This window comes from Micropterus dolomieu, linkage group LG08, assembly GCF_021292245.1.
Source record: "Micropterus dolomieu isolate WLL.071019.BEF.003 ecotype Adirondacks linkage group LG08, ASM2129224v1, whole genome shotgun sequence".
In the NCBI taxonomy this organism is placed as follows: Eukaryota; Metazoa; Chordata; class Actinopteri; order Centrarchiformes; family Centrarchidae; genus Micropterus; species Micropterus dolomieu.
The window spans coordinates 19,059,374-19,082,438 of record NC_060157.1 but is presented as its reverse complement, the minus strand read 5'-3'; the positions used below and the strand labels follow the sequence as shown (position 1 = coordinate 19,082,438).

The 23,065-nt window shown below is 40.9% G+C and overlaps 3 protein-coding genes across 3 annotated transcripts in view; 1 reads left to right on the top strand and 2 right to left on the bottom strand.

The window, feature by feature from the left end:
* Positions 1-375: 375 nt before the first annotated feature.
* Positions 376-15,729, bottom strand: elapor1 (endosome-lysosome associated apoptosis and autophagy regulator 1). The gene is made up of 22 exons (XM_046056374.1): positions 14,769-15,729; positions 13,163-13,283; positions 12,786-12,966; positions 12,498-12,645; positions 12,318-12,398; positions 11,139-11,244; positions 10,905-11,054; positions 10,559-10,647; positions 10,154-10,331; positions 9,308-9,436; positions 8,484-8,574; positions 8,283-8,388; positions 8,033-8,170; positions 5,683-5,946; positions 4,934-5,110; positions 4,697-4,847; positions 4,305-4,398; positions 3,987-4,088; positions 3,654-3,780; positions 1,528-1,706; positions 1,220-1,385; positions 376-1,140 (listed from the first exon to the last, which is right to left on the bottom strand). Exons 1-22 carry the CDS (start codon positions 14,853-14,855, stop codon positions 1,054-1,056), a joined length of 2,952 nt encoding a protein of 983 aa, XP_045912330.1. The 5' UTR covers positions 14,856-15,729; the 3' UTR covers positions 376-1,053.
* On the top strand, positions 15,557-17,460 carry cfap276 (cilia and flagella associated protein 276). Its single transcript, XM_046056377.1, has 4 exons — positions 15,557-15,738; positions 16,904-17,020; positions 17,125-17,240; positions 17,346-17,460. Exons 1-4 carry the CDS (start codon positions 15,664-15,666, stop codon positions 17,446-17,448), a joined length of 411 nt encoding a protein of 136 aa, XP_045912333.1. The 5' UTR covers positions 15,557-15,663; the 3' UTR covers positions 17,449-17,460.
* Positions 17,461-18,315: 855 nt separating this feature from the next.
* smc5 (structural maintenance of chromosomes 5) overlaps positions 18,316-23,065 on the bottom strand; it is a 12,798-nt gene continuing 8,048 nt past the window's right edge. The window contains exons 18-24 of the mRNA XM_046056373.1: positions 22,732-22,857; positions 22,504-22,599; positions 21,870-21,974; positions 21,612-21,731; positions 21,226-21,405; positions 20,310-20,405; positions 18,316-18,883 (exon numbers count right to left, since the gene is read on the bottom strand). Coding sequence (XP_045912329.1) covers positions 18,749-18,883; positions 20,310-20,405; positions 21,226-21,405; positions 21,612-21,731; positions 21,870-21,974; positions 22,504-22,599; positions 22,732-22,857 — 858 coding nt within the window. The 3' untranslated portion in view covers positions 18,316-18,748. The remainder of the gene's footprint in view (positions 18,884-20,309; positions 20,406-21,225; positions 21,406-21,611; positions 21,732-21,869; positions 21,975-22,503; positions 22,600-22,731; positions 22,858-23,065) is intronic.

The following is a 23,065-nucleotide window of genomic DNA, read 5'->3' as shown; positions in this document are numbered from 1 at the left end:
AACTTACAATTGCTATATATATGTCAGAGGTCGCACGCCTCTGGAGCAAGTAGAGGTGAAGTGTCTTGGTCACAGTGGGGGATTGAACCGGGTCTCTCACACCAAAGGCAGGCATCTTATCCATTGCGCCATCACCACCCCTATGATCTTACAAAAAGCCCCTAAAGGCAGCAATAAAGGTCATTCTCAGGTCCTATGCACCTTTGTTGATGTTTTTTTCATTTTAGAAAATGTTTTAATTTCACAATAAATTTTTATATTCTTATTTATATTCAGAGTCGCTGTGTCAGGAATATTGTTTTAATCTGTTTTTGTTTATAGTGTGTTTATATGTGTTCTCTATACTGTAGCCTGTGTCTGATTTTATTATGGTTTTATTGTATAAGTAAGCACATCGTGAGCAATGTACAATCCTGAGTCAAATTCTTCGTATGTGTAGGTACACATACCTGGCAATAAAGCTGATTCTGATTCTGATTTTGATAAAGCAAGATTATATCATAATCTTAGGTGCAGCTGGAAAGGTTATCAAAAGCTGTAGCTAATATAATTCACATATTACCAAATAATATTAGAAGACTGGACTGGATGGCTAGTCTAATACAAAACAGGATAGCCTAATAAAAAATACATGAAGAAAAATGAGGAAGAAACAGAAATAACCTAAATACACATTCACAGTAAAATGTACACACAGTCACACGTCTACAACAACTGCAGCTTTATCCACAGTTTGGTTCTTACATCATTTTGAAATACACTATGGGGCTTTGAAAATACGGAGTATCCCCAATATGGAGACCTGCGAGATTAGGTTTGGCAACCCAACATATGACAAATAATATTAAATCAAATTGTCACTCTTTACATTATTTTAAAACTCCCTCAGCAATCCCATATCATTTGCAATAAATACAAACAACAAACTCAACAGCCTATCTCTATTTTCTGTGACTCCATCTGTTACGAGCTGCATTGATGTCAAAAAGTTTCATTAAAAAACAAAAACACTTCCTCTGCACTCTGTGTAGAAGGATCTGTAAGTTCGCTGAATTAAGCATCATCTGAGTCTTCGTCCTCTCTTTGCTGGCATGAAGATGATGACTTAAGTGGAACCGAGTCAAATCCATCTGACGTCCTCTGAAAACACATTGAATAAAAGCATGAAAGGTTGCCTTATACCCAGCTCAATGAATGTGTGAATGGAGGGGTTACTGACCTCTCGTGAGAAGGACTTCATTTTGGTGAAGAAGGATTTCTTGGTGAGGTACATGACATCATCTTCTGCGTCCTCTCCCTCCATTATTGCACAGCTGTCTGCGGTGGGCAGCTCACACTCTTTACCCCCAGAGCTCATCATCAGCTTGGAGTACTTATACTGCAACCTGCACACACAAAGAGTGACAGGTATAACATCTTGTCAACAAAAATTACAGTTTCTTCTTTTTGAGATTTTATGTTATTAGGTTGAAGTATGATATATCAGTGCTTCAACAAACTCAAGGAAATGCAAAGCTCAGTACTCACTTGCGTGTCTTCTTCCAGAAATAGCAGCTGAGACTGATGAGCAGCACAGCGGCGATCGTTCCCGTGGAAACACCAAACTTAAGCCAGAAATCCAGAGTCACACAAGCACTGACTTTTTGTGCTGGTAATGACTCTCCTCCATAACACTGCAACGGCTGCTGCCACACATAGGTGGTCCTCTGAAACACACGCAGATAGTTAGATTTGCCTTAGTCACATATCAGTTAAGTACTTGACTAATGTTTTCAGTATATACCTTACAAGAATACTTCAACATTGTGGAAAATACATGAGAGTTAATGTTAGATGAGAAGATAGATACAACCAAATTTGTCGACTTAATATAAAGCTATAGCCAGCAGCCAGTTAGCTTAGCTTAATACGAAGATTGGAAACAGGCGTAAGAAATAGTCTGAAACAAAACCCCAATAAAACTGTGAATTGTAGTTTTTACACTTTGGTTTTTGTACAGATCAAACAAACTAGATGTAACTTCTACAGAGCTTTAAAGGTGTGGCTAAGTTGATTTTGTTACAGTTTGGCAGAGCCAGGCTAGCTTTTACCCCGTCTTTATGCTAAGCTAAGCTAACTGACTGCTAGTGGTAGCCTTATGTTTAACGGACAGACATGAGAGTGGTATCAATCTTCTCATCTAACTCTCCGCTAAAAAGCAATTAAACCTATTTTTCAAAATGTCGACCCATTCCTTCGGATGTCCTCATAAAAGTTAACTAAAACATTATATTTGCAAGCTCCAGTGCTTCACTGTATGTGTAGCTCACTTCAGGGCCAGCCCTGGCAATGTTGGCGCCCTAGGCGAGATTTTAAATCGGCGCCCCCCCTAATGCCCAACCCTAAAAAGTGCACCTCAGGGGTTGGGGCCATCGCTCCCCTATCCTCAAGAATTATTTTAAACGTTCAGCAGCCAAATTCACAATTTTAGCATGTATAGATGAAAAGCCAAGTCTGTAATCATGGTCAATAATGAATAAGTGTGATCAGCATACTTGTCAACCTCAACATCATAGCCTAAATTGGGAGACCACACGTATTCCCGTCCATAAACTGTGAGTCAACCCAGAGACTGTTTACTTGCACTATGTCTTAGATTCCTAGAAATGCAAGAGCATTGGTTTAGTTTCAATAGTGGAGATGAGATCTGGGGGTCCTCCCTCAGAAAATTTAAAGCATTGGGGAATTCATTTCCTGCGTTCTGGTGAAAATGTCTGCCTTTTCTGCCTCAATTTATGGTGGAAAAGTAAGTGACAATTCAAAATATAAAAAATGGATAGAATATAATGCAGTAAGGCTTTCAGACATTCTGTAGCTATTGTTTTTAAATAGCCTATATTTCTCCGGTAGATCAACTTGTCTAATTTAATAAAATCCCTGCTGAGTCAGCACACCTGCAGGCATGATTCAGTCTTCCCTCCTCTTTTGTGTCTTTTGCATGGGGATGTGCATGTGGCACCTTTTCACCTCAAATAACTTATAGTTATATATTCCTGGACTTTAATAAATCCTGTGTTTCAGCAGGTTTTCTTCTCATGTTCAAAACTTTCTGCTCATTCAGAATCTCTCCCACATCTGTGTTCTCTGACATGTCGAAAAAAAGAGCAGCACCGAAATCATCTGGAAAGCACTCATCACAAATCCACACACATTAACTTCAGCAGCTCCGGTAAAGTGCTGCTCACAGTCCCAAACAGAGCAAGTCTGCACCTCAGGTTTTAGATGTTTATATTCTCTACACAACGACACTACTCGCCACAACTGTCTGAACTCAAAGCGCGGGCCGCGAGATGCACTTAATTGCTATCACGGCGTATGCCGGCGTCACAGTAGCTGGGCTGAGATGACTTGTGCCAAGTCGAAAACCTTCTCTTGCGGGGCCCCCTGACATTTTGCGCCCTAGGCAACCGCCTATGTCACCTATGCCACGGGCCGGCCCTGGCTCACTTACAGTACAGTAAGTGAAATGCAAGATGCTCTGTTGGACATAATTGAAATTTCAAGAACCTTTAAGTATTTCTCTTTGCATAAGAGTTGCTGGACTTGTGATGGATTTGTGGGTTTGAAGAAGTAAAATTATTTTAGTCAATATGTCTATGCTCGTGCAGCATTACCTGTATTCCCTGGATGCAAGCACTGACAATCTCTCTGTAGTGGCTTTTGGTGCAGAGTGGACAAGCATGCTGGCTCTGCCACATAAAGTGGAAAGTACAACCATCACACGTCCCCTCTGAACAGTTACTGTGGAGAAAAACAAAGAAAGAGAGATTATTATAAGCTTTATCTGATCTCCAAGGAGTCACTTTGTCCACAGTTCAGATTCACAGAGCTCAGCATGTGACATGTAAGTGCCAAATATGGCTATTGTAATTCAGTATGTGTGTCAACTCAAATGCTGTCTGGACAACTGTTGTAAGGTCAAAAGTTGAGCTTGGTCACAGTGAAACCTTGGCAGCGTGATGAGGTCTGTAGCGGCCACTGTGGGATTGCATCTCAGTCTGATGGTGGCTGACCTGCCTTGTTTACAAGCTTGAGTCGTCTCACTGGACCTGGAAACATCCCAGACATGAGGAACATAAAAGTCTTAACTTCTATAATGTGATATACTTTAAGACTATGTTTGATTTTTAATTCTATTTAATAATTAAACAAATGATCAAACTTTCAGCATCAAATATTTACTTAAAATTAAACATAACATGGAACTGAAAATACCACAGTGGATGAATGAAACACAATAAATGAAAAACTGTGATCTTATTTACTTGTAATAGAATATGATATCTGGCAGGCCGGACGCAGGGGGAAACAGCCATTTTGGAGAGGAGATGCTACTCAGGGTTGTGTCAGTTGTCACACCTTCAGAATAAAAAGACATGTTGTATGTAACACATTTTAAAACCAGCGGTTCTTACCTTTTTTTGATAGCAACCCCACAATGTCAATTTACAACCCTTAATCACACGATGCACATGACTTTAATTCGGATACTACACTATCAAGTATGAAGTATGAGGCACATCCCATTGCAACAGTGTGTGGGTGTACATAAAATACAGAGGATGAGGGTGTTTTAAAGTGCATGATACACCGGGGGGGGTTGCCCTTAATGAAAATCAGGACATTTTAATACAGGGCTACAGCATTCAGTCCATACCTATGAGTGAGTCACCAATAAGGAAAGGCTGGGAAGAAACCACGGTCTGACTCCTGATGTCAGAGGGAACCACAGTGGACTGACATACGTAACCTTTGACCTCTCTCCTAATCTCTGTTACATTGTCCACACAGGTGGCCGGTACTCTGCTCTGTAAGAGAGAGACACATCACGTTAAAAGGCACGCCAAATTAAAATTTAGCTAAATCCAAGGTCATCAGGATCCCAGCTCCTCACCTCTTTCCCACACAGACCCAAATTAAAGCGGTGGAAATATCTCAGGCCTTTGTTGGTGAAGCGCGGGCTGCTCTGGAAGCCGGTGACATTGGCCAGAGGAGAGAAGTCATAGTGCAGCAGTGCTCCCCCTCCTGTCTGTACGTCCAACGTACAGTCACTGATACATGCTGTGTGGCCCTGAAGGGATTTAGATGTACATCCATTCTGTTTACAGTGGGTGGAATAATCTCATGCACAAGCTGTGGGAAACCCAATTTATTTTTGGTAAGTATTATAAAAGAAGTCAAGTAAGAGGTAAATAGCACCTTAGCCAGACCAACGTATATTGTGGAAAACAATTCAAATTCAAATGGTGGAAAGTCTTGCAACTGTGATTATTGATTATTGATGTGATAATTGCTTATTGTGTTTATGTATATGTAAGAGAGACATGATACCCATTAACAAGTATTGCATATTTTCATATGAGATAAAGATATATAGATACATTCAGGGCCATGGCCAGGGTTTAAGAAATGCTGAGGTCATAAGTCCAAATTCCCCAAAGCAAACCCCACCTTCTTGAATGAGAATAGTCTTAAAAAAATACAATAAAGCAGCCTTTAAAACCCCCAACCCAGAGTGTAATTTTTTAATAACAAATTCCCAGGAAGAACCCTCACCAGCCCTGCATACATCCATGCAATGAGAGATCAAGTCAGGGCTTTGTATGTAGAGTTTTTCAGTAAAAAGAATTGTATTCCCATTACCTTGTTACTCTTCATATTTGGTCCACACTGAACACAAGCAGCCTCTCCGACTGGCTGATCGGCCCTGATGAAGGTGTTTGGCGGGCAGCTCATACACACTCCTGTCCCATTGACCATGTAGTGTCCCGGTGGGCAGGGAACACAGGCAGAGCCCTCGTTACCAGAACTCAGGGCACAGTGGCGACAATGAGAGGCCACGCCTTCGATCACATTGGTGATGTGGATTGAGTAGATCTTTGCAACATCAGCACTGTATTTCCTCTCCTGAGGGAAGAGAAACACAAGGTATCATTCAGCAGCTGAGTCGCTCTACATACAAGGAAAGCAGGAATTTCTATTATTCCCACTTTCTACTCTGTTCTCATGAAGTACATGTACAAAGTTGATTCAGATTTTTTAGAAGTGGACAAACAGCCCCAGACTGCCCTCTAGAGTTCAGTACAAAAGCAAATTCACTGTGAAAGCAAAAAGCAAACATGATGCTACTGCAGTCTTTCATAACAAATCCTAGTGATAATTTAAAACATTTACAGTCAAATAATTTTATCTCTAAATGTGGTGCATCATCTTCTTGCCTTCTTGCATATCCTCATCAGTCACATAAATAATCATAAAAAACCTTTATAATGGATAATGTCTCAGGATGTCTCACATCTCACATCTGTAGTTCTTATTATTAATGAATTATCATATTGTATTGGCTAAACAGGTACACATGTCCTCGATTACTATGTAAATAGCCTATGTGATATCCAACCGAGGATACCAAAACAAAATGTGGTGTATTTGTTTTCTCCTGTCATTTTTTGATGCAAAGTCTCTCTATGAGCTGCAGGTGAAACTCACTGAATGCAATGGCGCTGGAAAAACAGAATGAGGCAGGAAGTGAAAGGCAGAATGAACGAGATGGAGGAAAGTCTTTACTGTGGTAGTTACTGTTCAAGTAAAGACACAATTTCATTCTTAAATTATGGCTAAAAACCTATTTTGAGGTCACAATGACTTGAAAATATGGTCACAGTCTCCCATTCTGTTCCTGAGTTTTTTTTTCCCCAGGACATTTTGGCTACATTCAGACTGCAGGCCAATGTGACCCAAATCCAAATTTTTTTTGCCCATATGTGACTCAGATCTGATCTTTTTATGACAGTGTGAACAGGCCAAGTGACATGGAATCTGATCTTTTCCAGTTCGGAATTGGGCCGCTTCCATATGCGGTCCAAATCCGATTCAGATCGGATCTTTTTAAATGCGACCTGAGTCTGGACACTCAGGTCGGAATTGATGCCACAGTTCACACTGGAGTCTGATATGGGCCACATTTAAGCAATAATGTCAACTGTCAAACAAAAAAAATCGGATCTGGTTAAAAAATCGGAATTGAGTATTAAGGCCTGCAGTCTGAACGTAGCCTATGATGTCACAGTGAAGTTGACCTTTGACCTTGGAATTTAATACCAGTGGACGTTTGTGGCAATTTAAAGAAGTCCCTCAAGACGTTTCTGAGATATCGCAATCACAAGAATAGGACAGACTGATGGACAACCCGAAAACATAATGAAAAACACATAACAAATGTATATATAAAAAGCTGTAAAATGAATAGAACTGTTGTGGTACTACAGAATCTCCCCACTACCTTGTGTTCTTTTGTTCCCCCCTTCCCTGTCCTCCCTGTCTGTCCTCCCTGTCTGTGTTTGTCTGGGCGTGGCTACACTCTCTGGCTCCAGCGGCGCACCTGGTCCTCACTCCACTAATCAAACTCCTGCAGTATTTCAACCCCAGTCCTCCTCACATTCTTTGCCAGATCGTCAGTTAACCACATGTGGTACATGCGTCAAGGCCAACTATCTACTCCTGTAAGATTCCTTGCAATTTCTGTGTCTCCCTGGATTAACCTGTTTTTCTCTGTGCCCAGGATCACACTACCTCCGGGAACTCTGCTGAACGCCACACCCCGCTCTGCTCACATCTTGCCTGGACAAACTCCCCTCCTCCGTGCTCTCCATTCTGCCCTGTTGGAACCTACCACCCAGTCTTCCGTTGCTCTTTTCATTAAACCCTTTGTTACCCCTTTGAACTGTTCCGAGTCTGCCTTTGAGTCCTTAAGTTCTTGTATTATGACAAGAACTTGAATTCATGATAAATTGCTGTTGGGCTGGCTGTCTGGTGAGAAGGATGGAAGTGAAGATAAAATAACAATGTACTGCTTGACCAGTGAATGAGAAAGCAATTCACTTTTTTCCTACCTATTCCTTTAAAAAAAAAAAAAAACTTAAGGCTGAAGGAGTGAAGCTGTTAAAAGGTCATAAATAATGAATGATATTCGGGATGTGTGATTATGTCTCACCACGTTAAATTCCTCTGTTCGCTGAAATGTCCAGGTGAAGCTGACGGTGCTGTTGCTCTGGATCAGGTAGGAGTACGACTGTTTGCGGTTGCTGCCTTTCCACTGCTCCACCACATCATTACTCCACTGATTATAACCCTGCAGAGAAATACACTCACCTCTTATACATTCATACTGATGCCAAGCTTCTTTTTATGGATGCATCCTGACACATACATATGAGAAGAAATGTTGTAACTTTTTCCCTCACCGCCAGGAAAAAAAATTTGCAGTCAGCTGTACATGTGGTCTCAAAAACGAAGGTGATGTGAGAGAGTTCACTCCTTTCACTGTCTTTGGCCATGGACTGAGGCAGCCTGTGGAAACAAATGGTATTTAATTTAACTTTTACAGCTGGGATACAGTGTGTGCATATATAGACTTGTATGTGTGATTCCTTAAGAGACCTCACCTGTATCCAGTGACACTGAGCGTGAGCATCAGGTAGTCTGTGTCCTGATCCCCAGGAGTGGTGTAAACATACTCTCCAGCCACCTCCCATGCTGCCATTACAAACATATATTTAAAAAAACAGTAACACACTCCTACACTCCCTTAACAATGCAAACACACACAATCATTCTGATGGACAAGAATAAATCACATATACTGTAAATAAGAATCAAAGCATACGTTAGCACCATAAGTAATGCAGAGGCTGAATGTTTAAGTTCATTTTTGACCTTGGAAATAGAGGTTTGACAAAATAATATTAACTGAAGGTCCAGTTTTTGGATATTTGCACTTGAAGATTTTTGTCAAATGCTGGGGCTGTTTTGTTTGGTATTTTATGATAGATACATCCTGAATTTTACTTTGTCCTTACATTTTTCTCTTATAGAGGGTATGGGCATGACGTCACAGAACACAGTTACGCTCACTGAGTGGCAGAAAGACGAGCAGCAGTGTTACCTTGAATCAGCTAAAACACAAACAACACATCTAACATGGGAAAGAGCTGGACCACTGGTTCTTTGGTAAGCAGTAAGGATCACTGTCGAGTCTGACTACCTTTAATTTCAGCAAATAATCACTTGTTTTACTCGCAGTTTGGTAAACGCAGCCTTGGTAACAGATGTTTTGCCACTCAGTCCAGTATGTCCAAGGGGAAGTGACATCAACGCATACCCTCTATACATCCTGGATAATTTGCTTTTTGGGAGCTCACTTGTGCTATCTGTGCTATCCTTCAACCTCTGGTTGTTTTAGTAATTCTTGTGCCCCTCTTTATCTCACCCGTGCTGTGTTCAGTGTCGCCGAACTCCCGACGGAAGGTGTAGCTCTTCATGTTGCTCGGCATCGTGTTCCACCATTTGTACTCAAGACCCAACACTGGCTCCGTGCCAACAGGGCACTTGGTACACGCTGTGAGTAAATAATGTGTTATTAAGGCAGGGTATACATTTACTAGAAAGCTGGAAAATAAAACATGTGATGTATTGCCAGTGCCTGTTTGGGTGGACATTAACATTGAATCTGGAGCACACAAAAACTTTTTTTTAACCCTGATGAAGACACAGTAGTGTCTTTAAATGTATTAAAGGCTGCTCCAGGCCCTTTTTTCCTCAACGTTTCTTGTCCTTGTTCTGAGAAACAACTAACTCTGCGGCATATTCACCAGGGTTTGCATTAAGTTTGAATATGACAATAGGAAAGCTCCAGTTATCGAATAAATGTCAGCATTTACAGGCAACTCTTTACTGTCCATTTTAAATGATAATTGTTTTGTACTTGTTCCAGCACAGTTCAGTTTGCTACACATCTTTGCTGAAAACATGAATTCTAATTGGTCACTTTGTTTTTATTTGTGTCTTTACTTGGATCACAGTTTTATATACATCTTTTAAATATTGTAGTCAGGCTGCAGTTGCAGTCAAGAAGTGTAATCTATTTTGGACAATTTCACAACAGTGAGACTCCCTTTTGCACTAAGGATGTAAATAAGCTTTTGTTAAAATCATATTACTTGATATTAAGTGTCAAATGATCAGCATCTTTGGTAAGTGCACATGTATGACAGTACAAAGTAAGCAGTCTAACATGCATGTAAGATAGAGTGTGAGGAGTGTACTGATCCTGCACCTGTTCCGTTTGAGTAGAAACCTTTGTCACAGGGTTCACAGGTGGATGAGTTGGTGACAAAGAAACCCGGGTTACATGGGGGACAGGTTTGCTTCTCCCCTGATGCGGGCAGTGTCACAGCTCCTTCGATGGTCTCACTGCAGATCTTAGGCTCGATCCACTTGTACATGAGCTGGGTCTGGGACACACGGCAAGCCAGACATGAATACATGATAAAAGCCATTAGTGGCTCTGTGGGCATACACAATCAGTCCAGACAATGCATATTTAAAGAAACCTAATAGTTACACCAGATGGTTGCTAGCAGGATATTCAAAGTTAAATCTCTTTCTCTCTCTTTCTGTTCACCCTACTGAACCTGCATAAATGCTGCCTCCACACAGGCCATGCCATTTTCTGCATTACCTTTCCCTCAGAGTCACAGGGAGTGTGGGTGTAGAAGTAGTCACTGTTTGTACATGAAGGTCTCGGTTTGCAGGTCCCTGAACCAGCCTCTGGAAAAATAGAAACCAAGCCAGAGGAAAGAGAGGGCGGGGACGAAGGAAAACACACAGCTCACATTAAGATCCAGTGATAAGGCAAACCTTACACACACTAAAATCACTTAAGCAGTAAATGCAGCATTTGCATGCGCATTGCTTTGCATGCACATTGCTTTGCATGCATGTGTGTGGCAACACGCAAATGCATAATGGTTGTAAATTTAGACAAGAATTATGTCAAGTTAAAGGGTGGACAGCAATGTGCATACCTGCATATGTGTCTGATTCACACTGATGGCAAACAGTGGCACCCTTGTTGGAGTAGGTTTCAGCAGGGCAGGGGGCACAGCGGGCAGATCCTTCTTTTGCACTGTGGGTGCCAGGTTTACAATGGAAACACTCTGATGTGTAGGCCACCCCTAAAAAAAAATATCAATCAACTTGTAATCATTAACAAGAAAAAGGAGTTGAGGAGTGAACAAACGTGTAAGACAATAACCTACCGGAGATGGCAATGTTTCTTAACAGCACAGGTTTCACAGCACTGGCCTGCAGAGCGTACGAAGTGGCTCTCCAATACAGCACATTGTTGCCGCTGTTCAGCTCAACCTGCACAGAGTGAATGTGAAAATGGGATATGAAAAAAACAAGTCAGAGAAAAACGGGGTAGAGAAAAACATAAGAGATTTTTTGGACTGAATTCTCAGGTAAGTGACAACCAGATGCCAGCAGATGTAATGATACATGCAGGGATGGGCAAAGATCCATCAAATGTATTTTCAAATAAGATACCAAATACCCAAATTTTAAGTGTATCAAAATAAACTACAAACTACAGCAGGCACGCCATGTATCATAATAAATTACTATTTTCAAAAATACTAAAAATACTTTTCCATAGTACCATGTAATCACTTCAAACCTTCCATCTATTGGTCTATTTGATCCATCCCTTCACTAGCACACTCACTCAAGTGACCAACGTTTGAGAACAGCAGCTTTTCTCTCATGCGATAAATCTGACATGCACCCAAATAAAAGACCAAATATTCACATATCCCTGTGATGAAGGTTAGTTTTAAAGTAACAATTGTATCCTAATTTAATTAGTAGGTGTTTGGTAATGAAGGGGGTACTTTGCATCATCTGAGCCAAAACAAACACGAGTGCTGGATGGGTGGACAACCTGCTGTTTAATGGTGTTGCAGCAGATTGTTGTTGATGATGTTAATGACGTTAACAATAAGGGTTAGGGTAAGTTACACCATCTCGTGGCATTATAAAGTAATGTTGTACAACATCTCCAAAATGCTTCTTTTTTTTCATGTACAACCCAAAAACCCAAAAAGTTAACATAGCTTAAAGTAGCAAGTCAGCGTTTACTGTGGCGGCTGCTACAAAGCTGGAGAACTACTCTTTTCTCACTTTGACCTTCCTCCTCAGGTCTGGATCAGTTTTCTGTTCCGATCAGACGAACACGTCTGGGCAAATTACTGAGTAGGCACTAATCAGAGGCAGCCTTTTTATGATGTCATCACGTTGACTTCTCAAAGTATTTTACAGTTTACATTTTTATCAGCCCATTCAAAAACAAATTACAAAATCCTATTTTGTATTTGAAATACATATTTTAAATGCAGGTATCATAAATACAGTCCGTCCCTGGCTACATGCAGACAAACCTCGTATTTGCTCCATTTGCTCTCAGATCTCTTTATCCACCGGTTTTGAGAGTCCGTAGACTGACACTGGTCATTCTGAACCTACAGCAGGAAGCGAAATGAGTTAGAAGTTACCAAATATACCCCTCCCTGAAAACTACCATCTTTATCAAAATCAAAAGTCATTTTAAAAACACTTACAAAGAACTCAAAATAAATGCCGCTGTCAGGGTAGAAATATTCAAAGGCCACAGTTCCAGGTTTCTTCAGGCTCACAGCGTAGGACAGCGTTGCAGTGCACTCATCTGTGTTTGAGGCTACATAATCGCCCTTTGGAGTCCAGGTTGAGCTGGAGAAAGATCAGCAGCAGAAACAGTTTGATGAGCTTCTCAAAACTGAGAAACAGTCAGAGCTTTGATTGATCAGAAACGCCAACACACGTAAAATAAACCTACTTTTAACACAAAAACAAGTGAGGCCTATACTAACTTGGAGCAGTCTGTGTGGGCGTCCCCGTAGTTTGTGTTCACCCCATGGGTCTCAAAACCAGAGGGCAGGGTGTCCCACTCATCAAAGGCCACCCCAGTGCCCAGAGAGTAGGTGCCTGCAGCACACTTCTGGCACTCCTGCGACTGCATGTCGAGGAATTCCCCCTCACTACAGGAGAAGGCTATAAGAGGAAGGAGTAAAAAGAGAAATGAGAGGCCACACTGAAAAGGTATCAGGAAGATGAGGACAAGCTAGCAAGGAACAGATACAGGATGGAGTGTGGTAACAATTTAATATTTACACTGTTATTTAGCTGTGATACAGATGGAGGGTGTGTGGAAAATATTTAAACAGTGATGTAAGAGCAGGACACTCACTGCACTGGGTGCCTTTGACTGGATCTGGGAGGCCTGTGCATGTGTCAGCTTTGTTGGGAACCGCCACTCTCCATCGTGACCCGAGCACATCACAGTCTGTGTACTCAAAGTGATAATCTGACTGCAGGGACAAAACACAGGTGGTGAGTTTCACACAGCTGGATAAAATGGCACTACACACACACTTTACTTAAAAGAAGTACATCAATGTATTTGATGTACTTCTTTTAAGACACAGAAAGATTTCAGCATGCACGTGAGAAGCAAATGGAGCTTGTTTTATACGTCTGCAATCTCTTTGCAAAACCAGGCAAGCCTCTTTTCCAAACAAAAGTTGCGGCTAATGTTTGCCCAGAAGGCTGTCTCAACTGTCTTTTTAATCTCACTCATCCTTTTGTAAACATTTCATTTCAGTGTTGTCGCAGGATTTTGGAGACAGCAGGAGCTCAGGTGCAAAGCTTTGGAAGCTCTGTGAAGCTTTTGACACCTTTTGGAGATACCCATTATGATGCAGTTTGGGTTGTGACATAATGTAAAAGGTTATCTTGGTTATCTGACACCTTCTGAAACAAGTCCTGACCGGGCACACAGTGTAATCTTGGTCGAAGGAAAGCAACTCACTAGACTTATCCAAGCCCACACAAATAGCCTTGTGGGATTAATTGTTAACAGAAACACAGGAGCAGCAGCAGCACCACTCCTCCTCTGGGTCTATGTTTTCGATTAGAGCTGCTACATTAGCTGTGGTTGGGGTATCAGATGAACATGAGTCTGGGTGGGAGGATCTGATGTAAAAATGCATCAAACTGGACATGTGCTGTAGCCGAATCGCCTCCTTTAAACAAACATGAGGAAACCAAGGCTACGGGACATAATGACCAGTGTGCCTCAAGGTCAATGGACTGGCATGGAAACAAAGTGGCTGCTCCCCAAGCTCCTTCCCTAAATCATCATCATCTATAAGCCTCAACAGACTCAAAATAAAATACTAAAAACACTGGTGTCTTAATTCCACATTCATATTGTGTCAAAGTTCTAATTAAACTGATAAAAAAGAAAAGTTTTGAGTGTTATCAAACAGTACTGTTGTTATGCAAATTGAAAACAGATATAGCAGGGAGAGGAGAGCACAGCAGCAGTGTAACATTTGGAAGTTAAAACAACCATAACACCAAAGCAAGCAGAAGGGAAGTGACCAATGTAATGTCACTCAAACACTTGCTAGAGAAACACATTTCCAACACACAATATGCGAAGGACGCCAAAGTGTTATACTTACACTTTTCTTTATTTGTATTTAATTCTAAAGACTAAACTTAATCATGCAATGATACAGGTTTCCTTGCATTAGAAGACATTTAGGTCAGATCCCTTTTAAAATGTTCAGAAATGTTGCATATCTCAGAGCAACAAATTTCATATCTTGCTGGATTTACTGTAAATGTCCATCTACTTCTCATCCATAAGCAATTTACCTGATAAAACCTTTATATGCACATGAAATTGTCATGATGGGACACCTATGAGTGTCACTTCTGGATGGGTTTGCTATTCGTAATTTATAGAAACAGCCTGGCTCACAATAAAACAATAATAATCTCCTTACCTCTTTGCACATGGGCAAATCCGCAGACGCTGGCGCAAGAAGCAGCCAAAGTAACAGGTGGCTCAGGTGTGTCGGGCCTCGCTGCATCGTCGCCTGCTGTCAGTGCTGAAGTGATGGAGACGGAGGAGCAGGCGTCTGACCTGCGCCCTCAGGTGCTGCTGCCCAGCCGGCGGCTGGAGGCGCGGCTTCACGCTGAACAAACACTGGGAGGTGGTACCTGTTTTTACTCTGAGTCATCTTTAAATGCGCGACAATAGGCAGACTTTGCATTTTACCTGCCTTCTGCAAGTATTATTTGCACATTCTGTAGAAGTTAGCCGATTCAAGTAAAAAAAACATGACTTTGTTACACGCATTTTAATGATTTATAGGCTAGGGTAGTGGTTGGCTAAAGACAGCGTCCAACTCAAATAGGCCCAAAAGTATTGTGGATCTCATTTGTGCCGTCTGCCATCAGACTCCACAACGCCACAGCACCCAACGTCTCCCATCTCTGACAGACTCTATTTTAGCTCCATTTTCATTGTACATAATTGATATTAGGCCTAGGCTATTATATTTGACTCTAGGCTATATAGTGTGTAGGCCTAGCCTAGCCTATTTATTCATCTAAGTAGAATACCGAATTGATTCTACAGTGCTTTTATTGTATTTTCTACCTCCTTTCTACCATACGGAAGTATTAATAAAATAATAACTAATCTTATTTTATAACATGTGGAAGAAAAACTTGGCCAAACATCGATTTCTTTTGAAAGGTTTAACCGGAAGTTTGTGGTTGCTAAGAAACCCAGTCGTAAACATACTAGGAGATTTCTTCTTTAACAACAGAAACAACCACACAGTTCGCACATATTGTATTTTTTCGCCACCTTACTTGGTGTTGTCATCAAATATGTCAGGCCGGGATCCTTTCCCCTCCCCAAAGTTTGAAAACGGCTTCACTCTCAGCGGCTTTCTGCCGCAGCAGGTGGGTTTTTCTACTGATGAGAAATTAACGTTACTGTTTGTCTGATGTTCCGCTACAGGCTGAGCTAAACGTCACGTATCTTTCGAATATATATATTTGATACAAGGTAGATGTAGCCTATTTGTCACATTACATCAGGTTGTGAAGTGAAATTGAGTTTGTAACTGCTTTCTGCTACGTAGCAGACAATATGCTATAAAATAAAGGTCTAGTATAAAGGCAATTATAAATATAGTAAACAGAAATAAACTATATTCAGTGGAGCAGTGCTGAGCATAATTTGAGTTTAAAAGTCTGATAGCTTAGGGGGAAACCAGCTCTGCAGTCTGGTGCTGTGGCAGCAGAAACTTCTATATCTCTTCCCAGAAGGCAGCAGGGTGAACAGGCTATTGATATATTTTTCTTTTCCCCACTTTTCAAACTGCCTGTAAGGGCCAGATGTCCAACATACTGTAAATTCGTGTTATTTTGAAGAACATCATCTACTGTTTTTGTTGTCAGGTTACTGGTGGTGATTGATTGAGCTGATGGGTTCCTATTATCCCCATGCTGAAATATTACATGGCCAAGGGATATACAGAACAGAATATGCAGCAGTAGCCTACCCTAAGCATGCATATTCCTATATCCCCCAAAAAGTCACAATTAATTGACCACAAGCCAGCTTCTTTTGGAGTCCCATGGGACGTTGCCTGGCTGGTAATCAGGCCTTACGGAAATAAAATGACAAAGCAGCTCTCCTGTGCAGCAATTAAACACATCAAATACTTAAAAGACAAAATGATGAAGATTATTCATATTATCATAAATATTAATAAAGTAAAAATTTTATCTCTGTGGAAAGAGTATGTAAGTATGCTGCAACACACAGATACTTCTGGACATTTTTGCTACCATTTTAACTCTTTGACTAAACTACGATGTTATCCTAATCCCCCAAATACATTTACCAAAGCTGTCGTCTCACTGAGTTCTCATGTAACCAAACTATACTTCCAAGCACTTCAAATTTTGCATAAAACATTTCACAAGTGTATTTGTTCACTACAGGTGTAACCTAAAGCAACATGCTTGTGTGACATGTTTGAGCTCAGGCATTGCTGGCTCACTACATATAATTGCTTTGTATATTTGGAATTCATTTTTCTCCTTTCCAATTGTGCAGAAAAAAACATTTGATAAACCAACTCACCTCGCCCAAACTGAGGAACCCTGGAGTCGCCTCCATGATACAGCCACTTTGGCCAGCACCCGGCGTAGTGTTCTGCATTATGAGCCTCAGGTAACCTCCAGGGAGCATGATTTTAACCTTCACTTATGAAACGAGAGAAATATTTCAAGGAAAAAGCCAGGACCTTGAATGCACCACTCTTTTCTCAACCTCAGGGTCAAAACGACAGCCTCGACTTTCAGCTTAAGTCTGTCTACGATCACCACAAGGACTTCTTCTGGAGCAAGAACCAGGTTTTATACCAGAAGGAGACCATCTCTGAGGAGCAAAGGTGAGTGTTTGAGATGTTAAGTTTGTGGCCTGGCAGAACAACTTCCATGTGTTGGCAGTGACATTTCAGGAGTCTAATTCACATTAATTTATCATTTTGTTACAGGAAAGAAGAATATTTAAAGCAGGACATGCTGGAAAAGGAACAACAGAAAGACATCAGAGTGTGGATCGACCCACAGAGGCGCTCCATTTACAGCATTAAATGAAGCATAAGTGAAGTTCAGTTTTATTATGAGCCCCAGTCATTGCAGCATATCTGTGTAGAGAAACTAACATTAGCAAGCCCAATACTTCTGATTAAAATGTCAGACTGGTGGAATCTGACTTCAATATAAACCCGGTGAGTCGGGGGAGAAGCTGGTTTTGTGTGGAACAAGGTGTTTCCCAAATATCAATACAATGCCCCCCCCAAATGACAAACAAGGGCTACGCCAGGGGGAATGACGGCAGCTTCTATTCAACAAGAACCTCCCAGTACTATTATCTCTAACTGCTACTGCTACCTTCAGAGCTCTGCAAATAAGCAAATAAATTAGTTCTTTCAGTTCATATTTGTGCAGCTGGTGTTTTTCCAAATGTCCTCTGAATACTTAACAGTTATTCATGGACCACACAGACTGCGAAAAAAAGAGATTCCTTTAAGACTCCAAGCATCATTTCAGAATCACTTTAACCACAAAACTCTCAGTAAACCCTGAAAAAAAACTGCCACAGTGGAATAAAAGCATGAACACTTAGCTCACTCGTCTGTCACATTACAGAGAGATTTAAATGGATATCTAATGAAGGCTTTTAAGACACAACAGCGCTTCTGTTTGTAGATTTCACTTCTGTGCAGATTGCCTACACATTTAAGCACAATGACACATGTGACACACATGGCCCTGTTCTTCCTGTTTTCTACAGCATTTGGTCAAAATAACAGAAATTTAATTCGCATACAACTTATATTTATTTTCCAGAAAATATCAGAAACTTCTTCATATAGCACTGCGTACTGAAGCAGTATTCAAGCAAAGCATACAAGGTGTCAGATATTTAATCAATATTCTAAATAAATTAACATATCCATATAGAGCAGAAACAGCAGAATATTTTATTCAAATATACAGTATAAACATGTGCATGTCAACAGCTGAGGAAGAAATGAAACAGTTGTACATATTTTATAGTATCTAAAGAGTTAACATGTTGCTGCATAAATAGAAAAATGTGAAAGCGAGAAACAAATGTGCTCAATGCATATTTCTATTTTCTATAAACCTGTTTTATAAATGTCCACCTTACTTTAAACAAATTGTTGCACTTGTGACAGACCCTTCAACAGAGCAAAATTAAAATGTTCTTTCCAAAGTTAATATAGCATATTCTATCTGAAACAGAACAGCTAAACATACACTCTCTATTACCTGAAAAACATCAGTTCAACTTTCACAGCCAGATATGTTGAACTCACTGAACTGGGAACTAATTGAATTCCAGGCAGGACAGGGCGGCCTGGTGGATTCATGCCCTGGCCTTTCTTTGGAGACATCGTCTGATGAAAGCCTTCTCGTCCCATTTGTTGGGGGGAAGCATGTGGGCGCCGTTGTGGACACAAAGGACGGTCATCTCCTTGGCGTACTGAAGATTCTGCAGCAGCTGAAGACAAACACAGCAGGATGTGTTCAGGACAACGAAGAGCAACATTATACAGTTTCACACAAAACATTTAAACCTTCAATAACTGATTTTATGGTCACTTGGGGTCAACAGAAACGCCCTGAACACAACATTGACCAAGTTGATAGAGCAAACTGTTTGCTTTTATTCATATCCAGCAGACACAAATACTGGAATTTATATGGAGTTGTGTTTCTGGCTTCTTATGAAAGTCCAATAATCTCTGTTTAACACTGTTTTTGGTCCCCACCAACTCCTGCTAAATTCTCCACTATGTTTGTCTGTCTTTTGTTTGGTGCTGAACAGTTAGTGCACTGTGGGTTTTTAGAACATTTTCACTGAAAACAGCTGCCTGCTGTGGCTGGAAACAACGCTGATGAGAGCGGTGACAGTGAACCAAAATAGTCATGTGTGAGGCCTTAAAAGTGAGCTGATTATGTTAAAAACAAGCAAAAACCTACGGGTCTAAAAAGTGAAGCCAAATCGGCCTTAAACCTGCATTATTTCTAACAACCAGCAGGGGGCGACTCCACTGGTTGCAAAAAGAAGTCAGATTGCATTGGACTCAATGACAAAATGACCCTACTTCTCACTTGATGTATTACCTCAGTACACTTTCCTGATGAGTTTATGGTCTCAATCGCTTGTTTCAAGTCTTTTCCGACACATAATGTTCATTTTGTAAATTATGGTACCGTGTACATTTAACTAACAGTGAACTTGGTTTTGGGTGCTATCTGTGTTTCTCTAAGAGCTCTGAAGCTTTCACAGTCTGTTTTCAATTCATGGAAGTTGATTGTAATAGTCTGGTCGCTTAAAATATCTTGTTCAATGGTCGGTTGTACTAAAAGACATTGTAAGGACTCAGCTGTTCATTTTATCCGGTAAGTACATTTTGTTTTAAGCCTGTTTTTTGCTAGAAAAAATTAGCATCCCAGTTAAGCTCACAGTTAACGTGAATTGCAGATGCAGCTTGCTAACCAAGCTAGCTAGCTCCACCCTCTCGTCCAAATGTGGTCACATCCGGTCACGTCTGCTTCCAAAAAAAATAAAAAACATACGAGATGGTGACCGCCAAAATGACAAACTCGAAGCTTCAAAACGGTAGTCCATAAACCAGTGGGTGATGTCACGGTGGCTACGTCCACTTCTTTCATAAAGTGTATGGTTAAAACGCTCTGTAGAGCTGAGGAGAAAGGCAGAGTTGGGTGATAATTCTTACTCACTGTCTGTCTCATCACTATGAGCGACACCTGTCACGTCGACTAATCATGTGATCCGTGGTTAATATAAAAATATTTATTATAGCCACTTACACAGATACATAGATATACACATACACTCAGTGAGATCAATCTCCTGTTACCATCCGAACACTCACTCATTAGAAGGTACAAACACTTACTTTGGGTGTTATAAAGAAGTACTGGGAAGTTGTCTCTTTGCAGGCCGTGCGGACAACAATGTCAAAGACTCTTCTCTCATTTACAGGATCCATTCCCTACACAAAAGAGATCAATAATCTACTAACTTTTGCTTTCAAGCAAGTGAAAAAAAATTAAAGTAAAAAAAGGAATCGATATTTACACAATTTTGTAATATATCTGTTAAAATGTTAAAATCCTTGAACATAGGAGGAGAGTATTATACTCCAGGTACTGCCAAATCTGTCTATGTTAATGTGCTTGGATAACAAATTAAATTTGTGAAGAGACAGCTCACTTTGTTAAACCATAAAAAACAGAACAAACCCATATAAAACATAATTCCTGCATTCTTTTTTTTTTTTAAACAATCAACCATTCTTCGAAGATCGTTTTAGTGCTAGAGAGAATAGTAAAGTACACAGCTGGTAACTAGCAGTCTGGACCGCTCTGCTGATAAAGGATAGTTGTGAGACACTGTTGTGGCGTTCATAAACAGGAACTTTATTTCCTCTGCAGCAACGAACACAATACACAACCATAACATTGCATCTAGACTAGCCCTTCACAGCGCTGTAGCCAAACTGAACGTTTTTATCATCTGAAGAAGTGCTACCTAATCATCTCATTAAGGGCTAAGGAAACGTTGATTCATTCATTTTTGGTGTAGTTTGGACCCTAGATCACCACTACATGACCATTTATAAAAGCACCTTTCGTTTGGCTTCTGATCCCTACAATGTGAGACAAAGATGCAAAATCCCTTTTCCTGGACTCAGGACAGGTCATGCTCTCAGAATGTTTTGTAGTTTCACATTTTAGCCCTGTCCCTAAATGCTCAGTTCATATTCTCCCAAAAGAAAAAGCAATTTTGTGTGTGTGTGTTTTGAGTGCTACCTGGTTGATCTCGTCCACCACTCTGAAAGGACAGCGGTTGAGCTCCTGCAGGGCCATGAGGTAGAGCATTGTGGAGACGCTGCGCTCTCCTCCACTCTGATGGTGGGCCGTCAGCTCATGGAGCTGAGTGCTGCTGTGAAACTTCACCCGAATTCTGATCCCATACTTGTCATATTCCTCCTGCAATGAAAGACAGCAGTCATTAAATGGTGTAATAATTACAATTCTTATTAAAATACCATTTACAAATACCAACAACCTCTTAATCGTCTATGAATGATTAATTATGAGCAATCCTCATGAGCTTACATGAATTAAAAGGAAACGACTGAAATCGCCCTTTGACCCAGAGATGTCAGATTGTGTGTGTTGTTTTCAGTATTTACCTCATTCTCTGAGTGCAGATCAACCTCTCCTGCACACTGCATGGAGCGGAAGAAATCACTGAACTTGCCATTAATCTGTTCCACCAGCTGCTTCAGTGGGTTCAGCCAGCGCTCCTTAGCCTGCGATACACAGACAGATATCACTATACACACTTTTATACACAGAATGGCCATGCTGGCATTTAAGAAAACCTACAATGAACTATATTTCTTCACAAAACAATCATACAGGAATCACGTCAGCGACATATAGTGTACCTCTGATATGTTCTGTCGGTAGGCGTTCAGGTCGTTGCTCTTATCTTCCAGCTCTTTCTCCAGATTTTTGATCTCCTGCTCTCTCCTGTTGTACTCGTCGACAACCTTAAAACAGAGAGAATTAAAAGAATAATTTCTGTGTTTTTAAACCTTCACACATTTTGGTGACAAAATGACTAGTGGGTATATAACGTTTTAGAATCCGTGCGGTAGATGGCTTCAGCCGGCAGCAGCAACATTTTCCTTGTGGGCAATTTTGCTTGTCAAAATTACATCCACATAAAGTGCTTCTGTTTTTTGCCACCAACAGGCTCAGACTGTTATGGTGTCTGACAACATCATGGAAAACGAATGACTCCCTGCTGACACCCTGTTTTTAAACCGGGAACAAAAGTTCTCGCTCTGAAATCCCATGAGAGGCGAGTGGAAATGAGGGAGTTTGTTGTGTACGTAGAGGAACTGCTAGCAAGACTTTTGTTTTTCCAAACATTACTCCACACGTTACCCCACAAGTGCAATAGGAGCAATAACTTAACTTATTTCTGAGGATACTCTGCTTTCTGAGAACAAAGACAAAAAAAAACCAACGAAGCAAAAAACATTAAACCCTCAGCTGATTCTCATGTGCTCTTACACTTTCACTGAGGCCAGTGAAGCACTCGGCTCTGGACCGCTCCTCATTCAGCATGGCATCAATCTCGTCCAGCGTGTCAGGCAGCTTGGTGAAAGCCTGCATTAATTAAAAAAAAAGAAAAAAAAAAAAGGAATATTTTATAAACTAATATGCTCAAATTGTCAGCAAAGGCTGGACCACATGACAAGCATGTTATTCCACAGAGGGGGGGAGGCTTGTTTCACTGACATTACGCAGGTCTTCAGGTAGTGACTCATCAGACTGCATTCTGCAGATTGTCTTCGCTCTCTTCAACAGGCCTTTGCATTGTTCCGTCAGCTGGGCTTTCCTCTGCTCCAGACGGATGCATTTTTGCTGCGGGAACACACGGACAGTTAGCATATGCCAGTGATACAGAGCGAGGAGCTGATCATGAAATACAGGAGTTAATTTCACAGACACTCCAGCAGGGTTAGATGTATCTAAAAGGTTTGTGTGTGTGTGTGTGTGTGTGTGTGTGTGTGTGTGTGTGTGTGTGTGTGTGTGTGTGTGTGTGTGTGTGTGTGTGTGTGTGTGTGTGTCA